Raw genomic sequence first — 24,000 nt, 5'->3', positions numbered from 1 at the left:
ATTACATATTGTTATGAAGGTGTCTGTTACTACATTATATATATACTTGCAGTGTGTATATTGTACATATTACATATTGTTATGAAGGTGTCTGTTACTACATTATATATATATACTTGCAGTGTGTATATTGTACATATTACATATTGTTATGAAGGTGTCTGTTACTACATTATATATATACTTGCAGTGTGTATATTGTACATGTTACATATTATGAAGGTGTCTGTTACTACATTTTATATTTATATACCCACAGTGTTTATATTGTACATATTGCATATTGTTATGAAGGTGTCCGTTTACAACATTATATATATACTTGCAGTGTGTATATTGTACATATTACATATTGTTATGAAGGTGTCTGTTACTACATTATATATAGACTCGTAGTGTGTATATTGTACATATTACATCTTGTTATGAAGGTGTCTGTTACTACATTAAATATATACTTGCAGTGTGTATATTGTACATATTACATATTGTTATGAAAGTGTCTGTTACTACATTATATATATACTTGCAGTGTGTATATTGTACATATTACATATTGTTATGAAGGTGTCTGTTACTACATTATATATATACTTGCAGTGTTTATAATGTACATATTACATATTGTTATGAAAGTGTCTGTTACTACATTATATATATACCTGCAGTGTGTATATTGTACATATTACACATTATTATGAAGGTGTCTGTTACTACATTATATATATACTTGCAGTGTTTATATTGTACATATTACATATTGTTATGAAAGTGTCTGATACATTATATATATACTTGCAGTGTTTATAATGTACATATTACATATTGTTATGAAAGTGTCTGATACTACATTATATATATAGTTGCAGTGTTTATAATGTACATATTGTTATGAAAGTGTCTGTTACTACATTATATATATACTTGCAGTGTGTATATTGTACATATTATTGTTATGAAGGTGTCTGTTACTACATTATATATATACATGCAGTGTGTATATTGTACATATTACATATTGTTATGAAAGTGTCTGTTACTACATTATATATATACTTGCAGTGTGTATATTGTACATATTACATATTGTTATGAAGGTGTCTGTTTACAACAGTATATATATACTTGCAGTGTGTATATTGTATATATTACATATTGTTATGAAGGTGTCCGTTTACAACATTATATATATACTTGCAGTGTGTATTTTGTATATATTACATATTGTTATGAAGGTGTCTGTTACTACATTGTACGTATACTTCTAGTGTCTATATAAAACATACATTGTTATGAAGGTGTCTGTTACTACATTATATATATATTTGCAGTGTTTATAATGTACATATTGTTATGAAAGTGTCTGTTACTACATTATATATAGACTCGTAGTGTGTATATTGTACATATTACATATTGTTATGAAGGTGTCTGTTACTACATTATATATATACTTGCAGTGTGTATATTGTACATATTACATATTGTTATGAAAGTGTCTGTTACTACATTATATATATACTTGCAGTGTGTATATTGTACATATTACATATTGTTTTGAAGGTGTCTGTTACTACATTTTATATATACTTGCAGTGTGTATATTGTACATATTACATATTGTTATGAAGGTGTCTGTTACTACATTATATATATACTTGCAGTGTGTATATTGTACATATTACATCTTGTTATGAAAGTGTCTGTTACTACATTATATATATAGTTGCAGTGTGTATATTGTACATATTACATCTTGTTATGAAAGTGTCTGTTACTACATTATATATATACTTGCAGTGTTTATATTGTACATATTACATATTGTTATGAAGGTGTCTGTTACTACATTATATATATACTTGCAGTGTGTATATTGTACATATTACATATTGTTATGAAGGTGTCTGTTACTACATTATATATATACTTGCAGTCTGTATATGACACATATTACATATTGTTATGAAGATGTCTGTTACTACATTATTCATATACTTGTAGTGTTTATATTGTACATATTACATCTTGTTATGAAAGTGTCTGTTACTACATTATATATATACTTGCAGTGTGTATATTGTACATATTACATATTGTTATGAAGGTGTCTGATACTACATTATATATATAGTTGCAGTGTTTATAATGTACATATTGTTATGAAGGTGTCTGTTACTACATTATATATATACTTGCAGTGTGTATATTGTACATATTACATATTGTTATGAAGGTGTCTGTTACTACATTATATATATACTTGCAGTGTGTATATTGTACATATTGTTATGAAAGTGTCTGTTACTACATTATATATATAGTTGCAGTGTTTATATATTGTTATGAACTAACATAAAGTGTAGTTCCCCTTTAAGAGCCCCTGCTCCTTTAGCACTTCATCCTCCCGATGTTAGTGAGCTCATGTCCTCCACAGTTCTGCGGCCTGTTATTCCAACACGGTTGGCAGAGGCCACCGGAATATTCCTAACGTCTCATTAGTCCCGCTCGACCCCTTCTTGCCTTCGCCACACCCCCTCTGGAAATAGATGTCATTTCAACTCCAATCCCCCGCCGTCAGAAGACTTGTCATTTCAGTGAGCGAGGACTGGCTCCTCGTCCCTTTTCTGTCCCCGCAGACAAACACAACGAGCTGGAGCTGCCATGTCCCGTCCCCAAGTCCAGGGAAAGGAAGCGCCGGCAAGGCCAGCAGCAGCCGGGCGGAGGAGCCGTGACTCAAACGGGCGGGGTGAAGAAGGTCAACTACTCACCTTGCATCCCCGGAGGCGCCAACAGTCGCTTCGGAGTCAAGACGGACCAGGAAGAACTGCTGTCCAAGGTTGTTGGCCATTGTGAAAATATCCAATAGGTGGAAATCCTCACATTGTCTGTACTTTGTGTCCTCCGTACCAGGACCTGGAGGGCATCAATAAATGGGGACTGAATATCTTCCGGGTGGCAGAGCACTCTCACAACCGGCCTCTCACCTGCATCATGTACGCCATCTTTCAGGTCAGCTTCCCGCTGTTTTGTCCTCCTCAGAAAGGAGCCAAATGTGCCAAAATAAAGGAGGAACTAGACGTGGACTTTTATTAATATCTCCATATTTTTTAGGCCATGTCGCCATACACCATATCCTATTTCTTTGAATTGCCACCGGGGCGCTAATTAATTTAAAACCTCTTCTGACTCCGGCGCTTACCAAAGGCATGCGGTAAATTTAGGCCTGCGCTTATAAATTTGAGTGTGATGTAAGGATACCATCATGAAAAGCACATTTAATTTAAAAAAAACGTTATTATGGTCTTACCTTTACTTATAAATGAAGTCCATGCGGCATAGCTCGGTTGGTAGAGTGGCCGTGCCAGCAACTTGAGGGTTGCAGGTTCGATTCCCGCTTCCGCCATCCTAGTCACTGCCGTTGTGTCCTTGGGCAAGACACTTTACCCACATGCTCCCAGTGCCACCTACACTGGTTTAAATGTAACTTAGATATTGGGTTTCACTATGTAAAGCGCTTTGAGTCACTCGAGAAAAAGCGCTATATAAATATAATTCACTTCATGCGCAGCTCCTTCTGATCAAAAGCATCGATAACTTGTTTATAGAAGTCTTCCTTATCTTTCTTCGGTTTTAAATGCCTCTCTGTCTCGATGGAGATCTTCCTTTATTACCTCCTGCTTCCATTGAAAGTCCAGTTTAGAAAACGGTTTTATTTTAGATATGTAATCCTCCATGTTAAAAGTGCAAGCGAGAGGAAACAATAAACGATCGCTGCTTGTTGTCACTTCTTCTGCAGCCGAGTAGTCGCAAGAAGGATCACTAGCGCCCTCTACCACCAGGAGGCGGGAGTCACTTAATGACTCATATTTGACACACGCAGCTACGGTATATTAATAAAACATAACTGCTTAGTGTTATTTTTAGCATATTCAATATCTTGGACCTTAAATCCTACTGAATAGCTCTTAATCTTTTCCCCTTTATGCGATTTCAAATGATTAAAAATGATGACAGGTGAAGTGTCACTCGTGACGTGACGAGTTTGACCCGGGGGAAATTTTAGGCATGCGCATACTATAATTCAAGGAAATACCGTAAATTCAATGTTTATGTTTAAATGAACGACAATAAGTAGATTTTATTCCAAACATTTTCTTTTCAAATGTAGTAAAATGTTTGCCTCAAAATCAAGACCACAATCATATTGATGATATTTTGCATTCCAAGTCACACATCTTTTTTTCCCTCGTTTCATTTGCTTCCTCACGCGTCATCGTCTCAAGTCAGTCTGCAGCCGAGTAGTCGCAAGAAGGATCACTAGCGCCCTCTACCACCAGGAGGCGGGAGTCATTTAATGACTCATATTTGACACACGCAGCTACGGTATATTAATAAAACATAGCTGCTTACGGTTCTTTTTAGCATATTCAATAGCTTGGACCTTAAATCCTACTGAATAGCTCTTAATCTTTTCCCCTTTATGCGATTTCAAATGATTGAAAATGATGACAGGTGAAGTGTCACTCGTGACGTGACGAGTTTGACCCGGGGGAAATTCTAGACATGTGCAAGGAAATACGGTAAATTCAATGTTTATGTTTGAATGAACGACAATAAGTAGATTTTATTTCAAACATTTTCTTTTCAAATGTAGTAAAATGTTTGCCTCAAAATCAAGACCACAATCATATTGATGATATTTTGCATTCCAATTCACACATCTTTTTTTTCCCTAGTTTAATTTGCTTCCTCACGCGTCATCGTCTCAAGTCAGTCTGCATTTTTCCAAAACGCGCACGGCGACCACATGAATGGTCTCGTTTTGTAGCCGCTTTTGCCTTCCTTGGATCTTAAATCCTACTGAATGGCTTTTAATCTTCTTCCCTCTATGTGATTTACTGCTCTAAACAGAAGAGAACTTTACAAAAATGGTGCCATAGCACAAACAATAAGACAGTTATTCAGTGTTTTTTTTGTTTTTATATATTTGTCAGTGGAAAAAAAATCCATAAATTAGCCGCACCGTTTTGTAAGCCGCAGGGTTCAAAGCGTAGGAATTGATGCTACTTTCCACACAGACCTCCACTATTTGTTTTGTTCAATTCCCCACAGACCGGTTACCAGTTCTGAATGTTTCATCGGAAACAATATCGTATTCAAGAGTGCGATTCACAGCCCGTCGTCTTTTCGTCCCACTCAGGAGCGAGACCTGATGAGAACCTTCAAGATCCCGGCAGACTCTTTTGTGACGTTCCTGCTGACCCTGGAGAGCCACTACCACTCCGACGTGGCCTACCACAACGGCCTGCACGCAGCAGACGTGGCGCAGTCCACGCACATCCTCCTGTCCACTCCAGCGCTGGACGTAAGTGTCCGGGGGGCCGCATGAATACAAACACTTTACGTCAAACGTTCGGAAAAAAACACACGGAAGCTCAGCCAGTTTAGGAAATGAATCTTAGTTGTTTTGTTCCGCCTCCATCCACCCGCAGGCGGTCTTCACTGACTTGGAGATCTTGGCAGCCATTTTTGCGGCTGCAATTCATGATGTGGACCACCCGGGAGTGTCCAACCAGTTCCTCATCAACACCAGTAAGTGATCTTTTCATTTGATACACCCAACAAGATAAAGGTTTCTCCGGTGATAAAACAGTTATTTGGTCGGTAAAAACCTTTCAAAGACTTTGACTGATCAAACACAAACCCAAGGTTTCCTGAGGCGGGTTTTAACAGACCCACCCAGAGCACCAATGGAGTTCTTGACCAGGGGGATCTTTTTATCGGGAGCAAGGATCAAGAGTTTCCGTTTTGTTCGACTTTATCTGAAGAAACTTCAAAGGTTTTGATAGAAAATTCATATTCCAAGACCTCATGAAAAGTGAAAGTCACGGATCAACCGACTAAGAGGCATCAGGTACCACCGAATTAAAACAGGCCCTAGAACAGAACCCATTTCTGGGGCTGGTTTTAACAGATCCACCCAGAGCACCAACGGAGTTCTTGACCAGGGGGATCTTTTTATCGGGAGCAAGGATCAGAGTTTCCATTTTCTTCGACTTTATCTGAAGAAACTTCAAAGGGTTTGATAGAAAATTCATATTCCAAGACCTCATGAAAAGTGAAAGTCACGGATCAACCGACTAAGAGGCATCAGGTACCACCGAATTAAAACAGGCCCTAGAACCGAACCCATTTCTGGGGCGGGTTTTAACAGATCCACCCAGAGCACCAACGGAATTCTTCACCAGGGGGATCTTTTTATTGGGAGCAAGGATCAGAGTTTCCGTTTTGTTCGACTTTATCTGAAAAAACTTCAAAGGTTTTGATAAAAAATTCATATTCCAAGACCTCATGAAAAGTGAAAGTCACGGATCAACCGACTAAGAGGCATCAGGTACCACCGAATTAAAACAGGCCCTAGAACAGAACCCATTTCTGGGGCTGGTTTTAACAGATCCACCCAGAGCACCAATGGAGTTCTTGACCAGGGGGATCTTTTTATCGGGAGCAAGGATCAGAGTTTCCATTGTTTGACTTTATCTGAAGAAACTTCAAAGGTTTTGATAGAAAATTCCTATTCCAAGACCTCATAAAAAGTGAAAGTCACGGATCAACCGACTGAGAGGCATCAGGTACCACCGAATTAAAACAGGCCCTAGAACAGAACCCATGACATGTTGGGACAGATTGGACATCATTAAAAGAAGTCAACCAGTGGAGAACAGCACCAGAATCATCTCAGATTTGAGTTGATGAGTCAGTTGAGATCATTTTGGGATCATTTGATACAGTCAACAAGATAAAGATTAAAGTTGTCACTTTAGAGATATTTCTTAGGTGATAAAAGGAGTTTGTTGGTCAGTTAATGACCTTTCAAAGACTTTGATTATTAAACACAAGCCCAAGGTTTCTGGGGCTGGTTTTAACGGATCCACCCAGAGCACCAACGGAGTTCTTGACCAGGGGGATCTTTTTATCGGGAGCAAGGATCAAGAGTTTCCGTTTTGTTCGACTTTATCTGAAGAAACTTCAAAGGTTTTGATAGAAAATTCATATTCCAAGACCTCATGAAAAGTGAAAGTCACGGATCGACCGACTAAGAGGCATCAGGTACCACCGAATTAAAACAGGCCCTAGAACAGAACCCATTTCTGGGGCTGGTTTTAACAGATCCACCCAGAGCACCAACGGAGTTCTTGACCAGGGGGATCTTTTTATCGGGAGCAAGGATCAGAGTTTCCGTTTTGTTCAACTTTATCTGAAGAAACTTCAAAGGTTTTGATAGAAAAATCATATTCCAAGACCTCATGAAAAGTGAAAGTCACGGATCAACCGACTAAGAGGCATCAGGTACCACCGAATTAAAACAGGCCCTAGAACAGAACCCATTTCTGGGGCTGGTTTTAACAGATCCACCCAGAGCACCAACGGAGTTCTTGACCAGGGGGATCTTTTTATCGGGAGCAAGGATCAGAGTTTCCGTTTTGTTCAACTTTATCTGAAGAAACTTCAAAGGTTTTGATAGAAAAATCATATTCCAAGACCTCATGAAAAGTGAAAGTCACGGATCAACCGACTAAGAGGCATCAGGTACCACCGAATTAAAACAGGCCCTAGAACAGAACCCATTTCTGGGGCTGGTTTTAACAGATCCACCCAGAGCACCAACGGACGCCTTGATCAGGGGGATCTTTTTATCGGGAGCAAGGATCAGAGTTTCCGTTTTCTTCGACTTTATCTGAAGAAACTTCAAAGGTTTTGATAGAAAATTCATATTCCAAGACCTCGTGAAAAGTGAAAGTCACGGATCAACCGACTAAGAGGCATCAGAGGTACCACCGAATTAAAACAGGCCCTAGAACAGAACCCATGACATGTTGGGACAGATTGGACATCATTAAAAGAAGTCAACCAGTGGAGAACAGCACCAGAATCAGCTCAGATTTGAGTTGATGAGTCAGTTGAGATCATTTTGAGATCATTTGATACAGTCAACAAGATAAAGATTAAAGTTGTCACTTTAGAGATATTTCTTAGGTGATAAAAGGAGTTTGTTGGTCAGGTAATGACCTTTCAAAGACTTTGATTAAACACAAGCCCAAGGTTTCTGGGGCTGGTTTTAACAGACCCACCCAGAGCACCAATGGAGTTCTTGACCAGGGGGATCTTTTTATCGTCAGCAAGGATCAGAGTTTCCATTGTTTGACTTTATCTGAAGAAACTTCAAAGGTTTTGATAGAAAATTCATATTCCAAGACCTCATGAAAAGTGAAAGTCACGGATCAACCGACTAAGAGGCATCAGGTACCACCGAATTAAAACAGGCCCTAGAACAGAACCCATGACATGTTGGGACAGATTGGACAACATTAAAAGAAGTCAACCAGTGGAGAACAGCACCAGAATCATCTCAGATTTCAGTTGATGAGTCAGTTGGGATCATTTTGGGATCATTTGATACAGTCAACGAGATAAAGATTAAAGTTGTCACTTTAGAGATATTTCTTAGGTGATAAAAGGACCTTTCAAAGACTTTGATTAAACACAAGCCCAAGGTTTCTGGGGCTGGTTTTAACAGATCCACCCAGAGTACCAACGGAGTTCTTGATCAGGGGGATCTTTTTATCGGGAGCAAGGATCAGAGTTTCCATTTTGTTCGACTTTATCTGAAGAAACTTCAAAGGTTTTGATAGAAAATTCATATTCCAAGACCTCGTGAAAAGTGAAAGTCACGGATCAACCGACTAAGAGGCATCAGGTACCACCGAATTAAAACAGGCCCTAGAACAGAACCCATTTCTGGGGCTGGTTTTAACAGATCCACCCAGAGCACCAACGGAGTTCTTGACCAGGGGGATCTTTTTATCGGGAGCAAGGATCAAGAGTTTCCGTTTTGTTCGACTTTATCTGAAGAAACTTCAAAGGTTTTGATAGAAAATTCATATTCCAAGACCTCATGAAAAGTGAAAGTCACGGATCAACCGACTAAGAGGCATCAGGTACCACCGAATTAAAACAGGCCCTAGAACAGAACCCATTTCTGGGGCTGGTTTTAACAGATCCACCCAGAGCACCAACGGACGCCTTGATCAGGGGGATCTTTTTATCGGGAGCAAGGATCAGAGTTTCCGTTTTGTTTGACTTTATCTGAAGAAACTTCAAAGGGTTTGATAGAAAATTCATATTCCAAGACCTCATGAAAAGTGAAAGTCACGGATCAACCGACTAATCAATCAATCAATCAATCAATGTTTACTTATATAGCCCTAAATCACTAGTGTCTCAAAGGGCTGCACAAACCACCACGACATCCTCGGTAGGAAAACTCACACCCAGTGGGACGTCGGTGACAATGATGACTATGAGAACCTTAGAGAGGAGGAAAGCAATGGATGTCGAGCGGATCTAACATGATACTGAAAGTTCAATCCACAATGGATACAACACAGTCGCGAGAGTCCAGTCCAAAGAGGATCCAAGACACAGCAGCGAGAGTCCCGTTCACAGCGGAGCCAGCAGGAAACCATCCCAAGCGTAGGCGGACCAGCAGCGCAGAGATGTCCCCAGCCGATACACAGGCGAGCAGTACATGGCCACCGGATCGGACCGGACCCCCTCCACACGGGAGAGTGGGACATAGAAGAAAAAGAAAAGAAACGGCAGATCAACTGGTCTAAAAAGGGAGTCTATTTAAAGGCTAGAGTATACAAATGAGTTTTAAGGTGAGACTTAAATGCTTCTACTGAGGTGGCATCGCGAACTGTTACCGGGAGGGCATTCCAGAGTACTGGAGCCCGAACGGAAAACGCTCTATAGCCCGCAGACTTTTTTTGGGCTTTGGGAATCACTAACAAGCCGGAGTCCTTTGAACGCAGATTTCTTGCCGGGACATATGGTACAATACAATCGGCAAGATAAGATGGAGCTAGACCGTGTAGTATTTTATACGTAAGTAGTAAAACCTTAAAGTCACATCTTAAGTGCACAGGAAGCCAGTGCAGGTGAGCCAGTACAGGTATATATGTATGTATATATGTATATAAAGGTATATACAGTATAGGTATATATGTATGTATATATGTATATAAAGGTATATACAGTACAGGCGTAATATGATCAAACTTTCTTGTTCTTGTCAAAAGTCTAGCAGCCGCATTTTGTACCAACTGTAATCTTTTAATGCTAGACATGGGGAGACCCGAAAATAATACGTTACAGTAGTCGAGGCGAGACGTAACAAACGCATGGATAATGATCTCAGCGTCTTTAGTGGACAGAATGGAGCGAATTTTAGCGATATTACGGAGATGAAAGAAGGCCGTTTTAGTAACGCTTTTAATGTGTGCCTCAAAGGAGAGAGCCGGGTCGAAGATAATACCCAGATTCTTTACCGTGTCGCCTTGTTTAATTGTTTGGTTGTCAAATGTTAGAGTTGTATTATTAAATAGAGTTCGGTGTCTAGCAGGATTGAAAGGTTTCACATAGATTGTTAGACGCTAAGTGTTCATTTAACTGCTCCGCAACAATTTTTTCGAGGATTTTTGAAATAAAGGGAAGGTGAGACACCGGTCGGTAATTTACCATGAGGTCAGGATCGAGGTTAGGTCTTTTAAGAAGAGGATGAATAACCGCTTTTTTGAATGCTAGGGGAACAGTGCCCGAGGAGAGTGATAAGTTTATAATATTTAGCACTGATGGACCTAATAATACAAAGAGCTCCTTGATCAGTTTCCCAGGAAGTGGGTCAAGTAAACATGTTGTCTGTTTTATTCCATTTACACGTTGTAACAATTCCTCTAATGTTATTTCCTCAAAACGAGAGAAAGTATTTTGGAGGGCAGTATCCGCCGTATATACAATCGTGTCAGTGTTAATAGAACCCCGTTGTAGCTGGGACGCATTGTCTTTAATCTCCTTTCTAATGACTTCAATTTTCTTACTAAAGAATTGCATAAAGTCATCAGCTGAGTGGGTTGAGCTACTGGGAGGAGTCCCTTGTTGGGTTAGCGATGCTACCGTACTAAACAAAAATTTAGGATCGTTTTTATTACGGTGGATGAGATTTGAGTAATATTTAGCTTTAGCTAAGGTAAGCATGCGTTTATAAGTTATTAAACCATCACTCCATGCTTGATGGTGCACCTCAAGTTTAGTCGTGCGCCATTTGCGTTCCAGCTTTCTACATAATAATTTCTGAGCTCTAGTTTCTTCTGTAAACCACGGGGTGCGCTTTTTTGGAGCCTTTTTTAACTTTAGCCGTGCTATGTTATCAATGGTTTCGCGCAGGGCGTCGTTAAAGTTGTTAGTGAGGTTATCAATAGAGCCCACATACTTTGGGAATGGTGCCATTACCGAGGGCAGTAGGTCAGCAAGAGTTGTCGTTGTGGCTGTATTAATGTTGCGGCTGCTATAGCAGTTATTATTATTATTAGTTTGACGAACATGCGTCTGAACCTCGAATTTTATAAGGTAATGATCAGACAATACTTTAGTATAAGGGAGTATCGTAACTTTGGAAACGGTGATGCCCCTGACAAGCACTAGGTCTATCGTATTACCGTTGCGATGCGTGGGTTCATTTATTATTTGTGTGAGACCACAGCTATCAATTACAGTCTGGACTAAGAGGTATCAGGTACCACCGAATTAAAACAGGCCCTAGAACAGAACCCATGACATGTTGGACATCATTAAAAGAAGTCAACCAGTGGAGAACAGCACCAGAATCATCTCAGATTTCAGTTGATGAGTCAGTTGGGATCATTTTGGGATCATTTGATACAGTCAACAAGATAAAGATTAAAGTTGTCACTTTAGAGATATTTCTTAGGTGATAAAAGGAGTTTGTTGGTCAGTTAATGACCTTTCAAAGACTTTGATTATTAAACACAAGCCCAAGGTTTCTGGGGCTGGTTTTAACAGACCCACCCAGAGCACCAACGGAGTTCTTGACCAGGGGGATCTTTTTATCGGGAGCAAGGATCAGAGTTTCCATTTTGTTCGACTTTATCTGAAGAAACTTCAAAGGTTTTGATAGAAAATTCATATTCCAAGACCTCATGAAAAGTGAAAGTCACGGATCAACCGACTAAGAGGCATCAGGTACCACCGAATTAAAACAGGCCCTAGAACAGAACCCATTACTGGGGCTGGTTTTAACAGACCCACCCAGAGCACCAACGGAATTCTTCACCAGGGGGATCTTTTTATTGGGAGCAAGGATCAGAGTTTCCATTTTGTTCGACTTTATCTGAAGAAACTTCAAAGAGTTTGATAGAAAATTCATATTCCAAGACCTCATGAAAAGTGAAAGTCACGGATCAACCGACTAAGAGGCATCAGGTACCACCGAATTAAAACAGGCCCTAGAACAGAACCCATTACTGGGGCTGGTTTTAACAGACCCACCCAGAGCACCAACGGAATTCTTCACCAGGGGGATCTTTTTATTGGGAGCAAGGATCAGAGTTTCCATTTTGTTCGACTTTATCTGAAGAAACTTCAAAGAGTTTGATAGAAAATTCATATTCCAAGACCTCATGAAAAGTGAAAGTCACGGATCAACCGACTAAGAGGCATCAGGTACCACCGAATTAAAACAGGCCCTAGAACAGAACCCGTGACATGTTGGGACAGATTGGACATCATTAAAAGAAGTCAACCAGTGGAGAACAGCACCAGAATCATCTCAGATTTGAGTTGATGAGTCAGTTGAGATCATTTTGGGATCCTTTGATACAGTCAACAAGATAAAGACTAAAGTTGTCACTTTAGAGATATTTCTTAGGTGATAAAAGGAGTTTGTTGGTCAGTTAATGACCTTTCAAAGACTTTGATTATTAAACACAAGCCCAAGGTTTCTGGGGCTGGTTTTAACAGACCCACGCAGAACACCAACGGAGTTCTTGACCAGGGGGATCTTTTTATCGGGAGCAATGATCAGAGTTTCTATTTTGTTCGACTTTATCTGAAGAAACTTCAAAGGGTTTGATAGAAAATTCATATTCCAAGACCTCATGAAAAGTGAAAGTGACGGATCAACCGACTAAGAGGCATCAGGTACCACCGAATTAAAACAGGCCCTAGAACAGAACCCATTTCTGGGGCTGGTTTTAACAGATCCACCCAGAGCACCAATGGAGTTCTTGACCAGGGGGATCTTTTTATCGGGAGCAAGGATCAGAGTTTCCATTTTCTTCGACTTTATCTGAAGAAACTTCAAAGGGTTTGATAGAAAATTCATATTCCAAGACCTCATGAAAAGTGAAAGTCACGGATCAACCGACTAAGAGGCATCAGGTACCACCGAATTAAAACAGGCCCTAGAACCGAACCCATTTCTGGGGCGGGTTTTAACAGATCCACCCAGAGCACCAACGGAATTCTTCACCAGGGGGATCTTTTTATTGGGAGCAAGGATCAGAGTTTCCGTTTTGTTCGACTTTATCTGAAAAAACTTCAAAGGTTTTGATAAAAAATTCATATTCCAAGACCTCATGAAAAGTGAAAGTCACGGATCAACCGACTAAGAGGCATCAGGTACCACCGAATTAAAACAGGCCCTAGAACAGAACCCATTTCTGGGGCTGGTTTTAACAGATCCACCCAGAGCACCAATGGAGTTCTTGACCAGGGGGATCTTTTTATCGGGAGCAAGGATCAGAGTTTCCATTGTTTGACTTTATCTGAAGAAACTTCAAAGGTTTTGATAGAAAATTCCTATTCCAAGACCTCATAAAAAGTGAAAGTCACGGATCAACCGACTGAGAGGCATCAGGTACCACCGAATTAAAACAGGCCCTAGAACAGAACCCATGACATGTTGGGACAGATTGGACATCATTAAAAGAAGTCAACCAGTGGAGAACAGCACCAGAATCATCTCAGATTTGAGTTGATGAGTCAGTTGAGATCATTTTGGGATCATTTGATACAGTCAACAAGATAAAGATTAAAGTTGTCACTTTAGAGATATTTCTTAGGTGATAAAAGGAGTTTGTTGGTCAGTTAATGACCTTTCAAAGACTTTGATTATTAAACACAAGCCCAAGGTTTCTGGGGCTGGTTTTAACGGATCCACCCAGAGCACCAACGGAGTTCTTGACCAGGGGGATCTTTTTATCGGGAGCAAGGATCAAGAGTTTCCGTTTTGTTCGACTTTATCTGAAGAAACTTCAAAGGTTTTGATAGAAAATTCATATTCCAAGACCTCATGAAAAGTGAAAGTCACGGATCGACCGACTAAGAGGCATCAGGTACCACCGAATTAAAACAGGCCCTAGAACAGAACCCATTTCTGGGGCTGGTTTTAACAGATCCACCCAGAGCACCAACGGAGTTCTTGACCAGGGGGATCTTTTTATCGGGAGCAAGGATCAGAGTTTCCGTTTTGTTCAACTTTATCTGAAGAAACTTCAAAGGTTTTGATAGAAAAATCATATTCCAAGACCTCATGAAAAGTGAAAGTCACGGATCAACCGACTAAGAGGCATCAGGTACCACCGAATTAAAACAGGCCCTAGAACAGAACCCATTTCTGGGGCTGGTTTTAACAGATCCACCCAGAGCACCAACGGAGTTCTTGACCAGGGGGATCTTTTTATCGGGAGCAAGGATCAGAGTTTCCGTTTTGTTCAACTTTATCTGAAGAAACTTCAAAGGTTTTGATAGAAAAATCATATTCCAAGACCTCATGAAAAGTGAAAGTCACGGATCAACCGACTAAGAGGCATCAGGTACCACCGAATTAAAACAGGCCCTAGAACAGAACCCATTTCTGGGGCTGGTTTTAACAGATCCACCCAGAGCACCAACGGACGCCTTGATCAGGGGGATCTTTTTATCGGGAGCAAGGATCAGAGTTTCCGTTTTCTTCGACTTTATCTGAAGAAACTTCAAAGGTTTTGATAGAAAATTCATATTCCAAGACCTCGTGAAAAGTGAAAGTCACGGATCAACCGACTAAGAGGCATCAGAGGTACCACCGAATTAAAACAGGCCCTAGAACAGAACCCATGACATGTTGGGACAGATTGGACATCATTAAAAGAAGTCAACCAGTGGAGAACAGCACCAGAATCAGCTCAGATTTGAGTTGATGAGTCAGTTGAGATCATTTTGAGATCATTTGATACAGTCAACAAGATAAAGATTAAAGTTGTCACTTTAGAGATATTTCTTAGGTGATAAAAGGAGTTTGTTGGTCAGGTAATGACCTTTCAAAGACTTTGATTAAACACAAGCCCAAGGTTTCTGGGGCTGGTTTTAACAGACCCACCCAGAGCACCAATGGAGTTCTTGACCAGGGGGATCTTTTTATCGTCAGCAAGGATCAGAGTTTCCATTGTTTGACTTTATCTGAAGAAACTTCAAAGGTTTTGATAGAAAATTCATATTCCAAGACCTCATGAAAAGTGAAAGTCACGGATCAACCGACTAAGAGGCATCAGGTACCACCGAATTAAAACAGGCCCTAGAACAGAACCCATGACATGTTGGGACAGATTGGACAACATTAAAAGAAGTCAACCAGTGGAGAACAGCACCAGAATCATCTCAGATTTGAGTTGATGAGTCAGTTGAGATCATTTTGGGATCATTTGATACAGTCAACGAGATAAAGATTAAAGTTGTCACTTTAGAGATATTTCTTAGGTGATAAAAGGACCTTTCAAAGACTTTGATTAAACACAAGCCCAAGGTTTCTGGGGCTGGTTTTAACAGATCCACCCAGAGTACCAACGGAGTTCTTGATCAGGGGGATCTTTTTATCGGGAGCAAGGATCAGAGTTTCCATTTTGTTCGACTTTATCTGAAGAAACTTCAAAGGTTTTGATAGAAAATTCATATTCCAAGACCTCGTGAAAAGTGAAAGTCACGGATCAACCGACTAAGAGGCATCAGGTACCACCGAATTAAAACAGGCCCTAGAACAGAACCCATTTCTGGGGCTGGTTTTAACAGATCCACCCAGAGCACCAACGGAGTTCTTGACCAGGGGGATCTTTTTATCGGGAGCAAGGATCAAGAGTTTCCGTTTTGTTCGACTTTATCTGAAGAAACTTCAAAGGTTTTGATAGAAAATTCATATTCCAAGACCTCATGAAAAGTGAAAGTCACGGATCAACCGACTAAGAGGCATCAGGTACCACCGAATTAAAACAGGCCCTAGAACAGAACCCATTTCTGGGGCTGGTTTTAACAGATCCACCCAGAGCACCAACGGACGCCTTGATCAGGGGGATCTTTTTATCGGGAGCAAGGATCAGAGTTTCCGTTTTGTTTGACTTTATCTGAAGAAACTTCAAAGGGTTTGATAGAAAATTCATATTCCAAGACCTCATGAAAAGTGAAAGTCACGGATCAACCGACTAATCAATCAATCAATCAATCAATGTTTACTTATATAGCCCTAAATCACTAGTGTCTCAAAGGGCTGCACAAACCACCACGACATCCTCGGTAGGAAAACTCACACCCAGTGGGACGTCGGTGACAATGATGACTATGAGAACCTTAGAGAGGAGGAAAGCAATGGATGTCGAGCGGATCTAACATGATACTGAAAGTTCAATCCACAATGGATACAACACAGTCGCGAGAGTCCAGTCCAAAGAGGATCCAAGACACAGCAGCGAGAGTCCCGTTCACAGCGGAGCCAGCAGGAAACCATCCCAAGCGTAGGCGGACCAGCAGCGCAGAGATGTCCCCAGCCGATACACAGGCGAGCAGTACATGGCCACCGGATCGGACCGGACCCCCTCCACACGGGAGAGTGGGACATAGAAGAAAAAGAAAAGAAACGGCAGATCAACTGGTCTAAAAAGGGAGTCTATTTAAAGGCTAGAGTATACAAATGAGTTTTAAGGTGAGACTTAAATGCTTCTACTGAGGTGGCATCGCGAACTGTTACCGGGAGGGCATTCCAGAGTACTGGAGCCCGAACGGAAAACGCTCTATAGCCCGCAGACTTTTTTTGGGCTTTGGGAATCACTAACAAGCCGGAGTCCTTTGAACGCAGATTTCTTGCCGGGACATATGGTACAATACAATCGGCAAGATAAGATGGAGCTAGACCGTGTAGTATTTTATACGTAAGTAGTAAAACCTTAAAGTCACATCTTAAGTGCACAGGAAGCCAGTGCAGGTGAGCCAGTACAGGTATATATGTATGTATATATGTATATAAAGGTATATACAGTATAGGTATATATGTATGTATATATGTATATAAAGGTATATACAGTACAGGCGTAATATGATCAAACTTTCTTGTTCTTGTCAAAAGTCTAGCAGCCGCATTTTGTACCAACTGTAATCTTTTAATGCTAGACATGGGGAGACCCGAAAATAATACGTTACAGTAGTCGAGGCGAGACGTAACAAACGCATGGATAATGATCTCAGCGTCTTTAGTGGACAGAATGGAGCGAATTTTAGCGATATTACGGAGATGAAAGAAGGCCGTTTTAGTAACGCTTTTAATGTGTGCCTCAAAGGAGAGAGCCGGGTCGAAGATAATACCCAGATTCTTTACCGTGTCGCCTTGTTTAATTGTTTGGTTGTCAAATGTTAGAGTTGTATTATTAAATAGAGTTCGGTGTCTAGCAGGATTGAAAGGTTTCACATAGATTGTTAGACGCTAAGTGTTCATTTAACTGCTCCGCAACAATTTTTTCGAGGATTTTTGAAATAAAGGGAAGGTGAGACACCGGTCGGTAATTTACCATGAGGTCAGGATCGAGGTTAGGTCTTTTAAGAAGAGGATGAATAACCGCTTTTTTGAATGCTAGGGGAACAGTGCCCGAGGAGAGTGATAAGTTTATAATATTTAGCACTGATGGACCTAATAATACAAAGAGCTCCTTGATCAGTTTCCCAGGAAGTGGGTCAAGTAAACATGTTGTCTGTTTTATTCCATTTACACGTTGTAACAATTCCTCTAATGTTATTTCCTCAAAACGAGAGAAAGTATTTTGGAGGGCAGTATCCGCCGTATATACAATCGTGTCAGTGTTAATAGAACCCCGTTGTAGCTGGGACGCATTGTCTTTAATCTCCTTTCTAATGACTTCAATTTTCTTACTAAAGAATTGCATAAAGTCATCAGCTGAGTGGGTTGAGCTACTGGGAGGAGTCCCTTGTTGGGTTAGCGATGCTACCGTACTAAACAAAAATTTAGGATCGTTTTTATTACGGTGGATGAGATTTGAGTAATATTTAGCTTTAGCTAAGGTAAGCATGCGTTTATAAGTTATTAAACCATCACTCCATGCTTGATGGTGCACCTCAAGTTTAGTCGTGCGCCATTTGCGTTCCAGCTTTCTACATAATAATTTCTGAGCTCTAGTTTCTTCTGTAAACCACGGGGTGCGCTTTTTTGGAGCCTTTTTTAACTTTAGCCGTGCTATGTTATCAATGGTTTCGCGCAGGGCGTCGTTAAAGTTGTTAGTGAGGTTATCAATAGAGCCCACATACTTTGGGAATGGTGCCATTACCGAGGGCAGTAGGTCAGCAAGAGTTGTCGTTGTGGCTGTATTAATGTTGCGGCTGCTATAGCAGTTATTATTATTATTAGTTTGACGAACATGCGTCTGAACCTCGAATTTTATAAGGTAATGATCAGACAATACTTTAGTATAAGGGAGTATCGTAACTTTGGAAACGGTGATGCCCCTGACAAGCACTAGGTCTATCGTATTACCGTTGCGATGCGTGGGTTCATTTATTATTTGTGTGAGACCACAGCTATCAATTACAGTCTGGACTAAGAGGTATCAGGTACCACCGAATTAAAACAGGCCCTAGAACAGAACCCATGACATGTTGGACATCATTAAAAGAAGTCAACCAGTGGAGAACAGCACCAGAATCATCTCAGATTTCAGTTGATGAGTCAGTTGGGATCATTTTGGGATCATTTGATACAGTCAACAAGATAAAGATTAAAGTTGTCACTTTAGAGATATTTCTTAGGTGATAAAAGGAGTTTGTTGGTCAGTTAATGACCTTTCAAAGACTTTGATTATTAAACACAAGCCCAAGGTTTCTGGGGCTGGTTTTAACAGACCCACCCAGAGCACCAACGGAGTTCTTGACCAGGGGGATCTTTTTATCGGGAGCAAGGATCAGAGTTTCCATTTTGTTCGACTTTATCTGAAGAAACTTCAAAGGTTTTGATAGAAAATTCATATTCCAAGACCTCATGAAAAGTGAAAGTCACGGATCAACCGACTAAGAGGCATCAGGTACCACCGAATTAAAACAGGCCCTAGAACAGAACCCATTACTGGGGCTGGTTTTAACAGACCCACCCAGAGCACCAACGGAATTCTTCACCAGGGGGATCTTTTTATTGGGAGCAAGGATCAGAGTTTCCATTTTGTTCGACTTTATCTGAAGAAACTTCAAAGAGTTTGATAGAAAATTCATATTCCAAGACCTCATGAAAAGTGAAAGTCACGGATCAACCGACTAAGAGGCATCAGGTACCACCGAATTAAAACAGGCCCTAGAACAGAACCCGTGACATGTTGGGACAGATTGGACATCATTAAAAGAAGTCAACCAGTGGAGAACAGCACCAGAATCATCTCAGATTTGAGTTGATGAGTCAGTTGAGATCATTTTGGGATCCTTTGATACAGTCAACAAGATAAAGACTAAAGTTGTCACTTTAGAGATATTTCTTAGGTGATAAAAGGAGTTTGTTGGTCAGTTAATGACCTTTCAAAGACTTTGATTATTAAACACAAGCCCAAGGTTTCTGGGGCTGGTTTTAACAGACCCACGCAGAGCACCAACGGAGTTCTTGACCAGGGGGATCTTTTTATCGGGAGCAATGATCAGAGTTTCTATTTTGTTCGACTTTATCTGAAGAAACTTCAAAGGGTTTGATAGAAAATTCATATTCCAAGACCTCATGAAAAGTGAAAGTGACGGATCAACCGACTAAGAGGCATCAGGTACCACCGAATTAAAACAGGCCCTAGAACAGAACCCATTTCTGGGGCTGGTTTTAACAGATCCACCCAGAGCACCAATGGAGTTCTTGACCAGGGGGATCTTTTTATCGGGAGCAAGGATCAGCGTTTCCATTTTGTTCGACTTTATCTGAAGAAACTTCAAAGGTTTTGATAGAAAATTCATATTCCAAGACCTCATGAAAAGTGAAAGTCACGGATCGACCGACTAAGAGGCATCAGGTACCACCGAATTAAAACAGGCCCTAGAACAGAACCCATGACATGTTGGACAGATTGGACATCATTAAAAGAAGTCAACCAGTGGAGAACAGCACCAGAAATCATCTCAGATTTGAGTTGATGAGTCAGTTGAGATCATTTTGAGATCATTTGATACAGTCAACAAGATAAAGATTAAAGTTGTCACTTTAGAGATATTTCTTAGGTGATAAAAGGAGTTTTTTTGTCAGTTAATGACCTTTCAAAGACTTTGATTATTAAACACAAGCCCAAGGTTTCTGGGGCTGGTTTTAACAGACCCACCCAGAGCACCAACGGAGTTCTTGACCAGGGGGATCTTTTTATCGGGAGCAAGGATCAAGAGTTTCCATTTTGTTCGACTTTATCTGAAGAAACTTCAAAGGTTTTGATAGAAAATTCATATTCCAAGACCTCATGAAAAGTGAAAGTCACGGATCAACCGACTAAGAGGCATCAGGTACCACCGAATTGAAACAGGCCCTAGAACAGAACCCATTTCTGGGGCTGGTTTTAACAGATCCACCCAGAGCACCAACGGAGTTCTTGACCAGGGGGATCTTTTTATCGGGAGCAAGGATCAGAGTTTCCATTTTCTTCGACTTTATCTGAAGAAACTTCAAAGGTTTTGATAGAAAATTCATATTCCAAGACCTCATGAAAAGTGAAAGTCACGGATCAACCGACTAAGAGGCATCAGGTACCACCGAATTAAAACAGGCCCTAGAACAGAACCCATGACATGTTGGGACAGATTGGACATCATTAAAAGAAGTCAACCAGTGGAGAACAGCACCAGAATCATCTCAGATTTGAGTTGATGAGTCAGTTGAGATCATTTTGGGATCATTTGATACAGTCAACAAGATAAAGATTAAAGTTGTCACTTTAGAGATATTTCTTAGGTGATAAAAGGACCTTTCAAAGACTTTGATTAAACACAAGCCCAAGGTTTCTGGGGCTGGTTTTAACAGACCCACCCAGAGCACCAACGGAGTTCTTGACCAGGGGGATCTTTTTATCGGGAGCAAGGATCAGAGTTTCCATTTTGTTCGACTTTATCTGAAGAAACTTCAAAGGTTTTGATAGAAAATTCATATCCCAAGACCTCATGAAAAGTGAAAGTCACGGATCAACCGACTAAGAGGCATCAGGTACCACCGAATTAAAACAGGCCCTAGAAAAGAACCCATTTCTGGGGCTGGTTTTAACAGACCCACCCAGAGCACCAATGGAGTTCTTGACCAGGGGGATCTTTTTATCGTCAGCAAGGATCAGAGTTTCCATTGTTTGACTTTATCTGAAGAAACTTCAAAGGTTTTGATAGAAAATTCATATTCCAAGACCTCATGAAAAGTGAAAGTCACGGATCAACCGACTAAGAGGCATCAGGTACCACCGAATTAAAACAGGCTCTAGAACAGAACCCGTGACATGTTGGGACAGATTGGACATCATTAAAAGAAGTCAACCAGTGGAGAACAGCACCAGAATCATCTCAGATTTGAGTTGATGAGTCAGTTGAGATCATTTGATACAGTCAACAAGATAAAGACTAAAGTTGTCACTTTAGAGATATTTCTTAGGTGATAAAAGGAGTTTGTTGGTCAGTTAATGACCTTTCAAAGACTTTGATTATTAAACACAAGCCCAAGGTTTCTGGGGCTGGTTTTAACAGACCCACCCAGAGCACCAACGGAGTTCTTGACCAGGGGGATCTTTTTATCGGGATCAATGATCAGAGTTTCCGTTTCTTTCGACTTTACTGAAGGAACGTCAAAGAATTTGATAGACGATCCACATTCCAAGAACTCCGATATAAAGTGAAACATTGAAGGAGATGGTGAGAAAAAACGACTAAGAGGCCTCAGGTACAACCGAATTAAAACTAGCCCCAGAACAGAAACCATGGGAACCACTGGAGAACAGCATCAAAAAAACATCTCAGATGTTAGTCGAAGCATTGGCACCATTTTTAAAGCGCGGCCTCCTAAGACACCAATGTAGGCCTTCGGGGAGACCTTCTATGCTCCCCCTAGTTACCTGAGCTCCATTTCATTCCCCCGTCTACCTCTGTTGCCGCAGACTCGGAGCTTGCTCTGATGTACAACGACGAGTCGGTGCTGGAGAACCACCACCTGGCCGTGGGCTTCAAACTGCTGCAGGAAGAGAACTGCGACGTCTTCCAGAACCTCAGCAAGAAACAGAAGCAGTCCCTCAGAAGGATGGTCATAGACATGGTGAGGCCGTTTCCGACTTCGTTAGACTTTTCCGTCTCATATCAAGGCGTCGTGCTCTCTTCCAGGTCTTGGCGACGGACATGTCGAAACACATGAGCCTGTTGGCCAACCTGAAGACGATGGTGGAGACGAAGAAGGTGACCAGCTCCGGAGTCCTTTTGTTGGACAACTACACCGACAGGATGCAGGTACGAGGCGTGCTGGTGCCGCCTTTCGGACTCGGGCGCGTCTCACTGGTACTCCCTGCAGGTTCTCCGCAACATGGTCCACTGCGCCGACCTGAGCAATCCCACCAAGCCTCTGGATCTGTACCGGCAGTGGACGGACAGGATCATGGACGAGTCCTTCCACCAGGGAGACCGAGAACGGGAGCGGGGGATGGAGATCAGCCCCATGTGTGACAAACACACGGCGTCGGTGGAGAGGACACAGGTAAGGATGAGACCTGATCCCACATGAAAGACTGGAACTGCTTCTGAGTAGTTAGTTTGGTCTTTGACTGAAGAGACAATGCACAGAGAAATGAATGCACCAGATTATAGCTAAATAGCTCATTTCCATCCGCAGTCCCTGGTTACCTAAATTACATAGGGCCGGCCTTTTATTGATATCTCGATATTTTTAGGCCATGACCACGATACACGATAAAATGGTGTTATGTCCTTCGCTATGTGGTAGGTTCCTGCGGACGGTTATCTCCTTCTGGAAATAGTTGCTTCGGCATTTTGTGGGTGTGGCACCGGCCGGAGATGTTGACATGCGGACATTCAAGCACTCTTCATTCTTCAGCGGATGACTTTTTCTCGTGTTCTGGGGTCACGTTTTGTTTGGTTTCTGGACTCTTTGTGCACCCTAGTTTGTTTTGTCACCGTGGCGACCAATTAGCTTCCCTGATTTGTTTGGACACACGCACCTGATTCATTTGGAGTCACGCACCTGTTTTGTTTAGGACTCACGCACCTGTGTTAATCATGTCACTGTTATTTAAGCTTGTAGTTGCCAGGCAGTCGGCCTGGCGTCATTGCTGATGCTCTGTTCACTCTGGTTATGTATCAAGTCTTGTTTCATAGCCATAGTTTTTTAGCCAAGTTTGTTCTCTGCCTTATGCGTGTCTGTAGTTTGAGCTTTTTTTAATCGATGAATTAATCACGCCATGTTCCGTCACCTTCCTTTGCATTCCGGGAAAAACGATCCCACCATAGCCCCCGTTCTGTCACTCGAACCCTAACCCTAAACGTGACATGAATAAACAGAACATACTTGGAAGGAAATGAGCAGAGCGATACATAACCAGAGTGAACAGAGCAACAGCAATGCCTGGCAACTACAAGCTTAAATAATAGTGACATGATTAGCACAGGTGCGTGAGTCCAAACAAATCTACTAATTGGTCGTCATGGTGACAAAACAAACAAGAGTGCACAAAGAGTCCAAAAACCAAACCGAACATAACTAAACAAAATGTGACCACGGACCAGGACACTTTTCAAATGGTGCTACATTAGCAGTGTTGCTACTTTTTGTAGCAACGCTTT

At 41.1% G+C, this 24,000-nt stretch overlaps 1 protein-coding gene across 2 annotated transcripts in view; it reads left to right on the top strand.

Moving 5' to 3' along the window:
* The window catches only part of LOC133552094 (cAMP-specific 3',5'-cyclic phosphodiesterase 4B-like), a 144,263-nt gene that overhangs the window by 117,434 nt on the left and 2,829 nt on the right, over positions 1–24,000 (top strand). Inside the window, exons 11-17 of one of the 2 annotated variants that reach the window (XM_061899419.1) lie at positions 2,640–2,839; positions 2,914–3,012; positions 5,204–5,368; positions 5,496–5,595; positions 22,311–22,465; positions 22,531–22,653; positions 22,715–22,897. In XM_061899419.1, coding sequence (XP_061755403.1) covers positions 2,640–2,839; positions 2,914–3,012; positions 5,204–5,368; positions 5,496–5,595; positions 22,311–22,465; positions 22,531–22,653; positions 22,715–22,897 — 1,025 coding nt within the window. Of the gene's footprint in view, positions 1–2,639; positions 2,843–2,913; positions 3,013–5,203; positions 5,369–5,495; positions 5,596–22,310; positions 22,466–22,530; positions 22,654–22,714; positions 22,898–24,000 lie in introns of both variants that reach the window. The other variant, XM_061899418.1, reaches the window with a different exon arrangement.

Source organism: Nerophis ophidion, linkage group LG04 (assembly GCF_033978795.1).
Source record: "Nerophis ophidion isolate RoL-2023_Sa linkage group LG04, RoL_Noph_v1.0, whole genome shotgun sequence".
Lineage (NCBI taxonomy): Eukaryota > Metazoa > Chordata > Actinopteri > Syngnathiformes > Syngnathidae > Nerophis > Nerophis ophidion.
The sequence above is the reverse complement of the archived record's forward strand: the minus strand, read 5'-3'. Positions and strand labels throughout refer to the sequence as shown.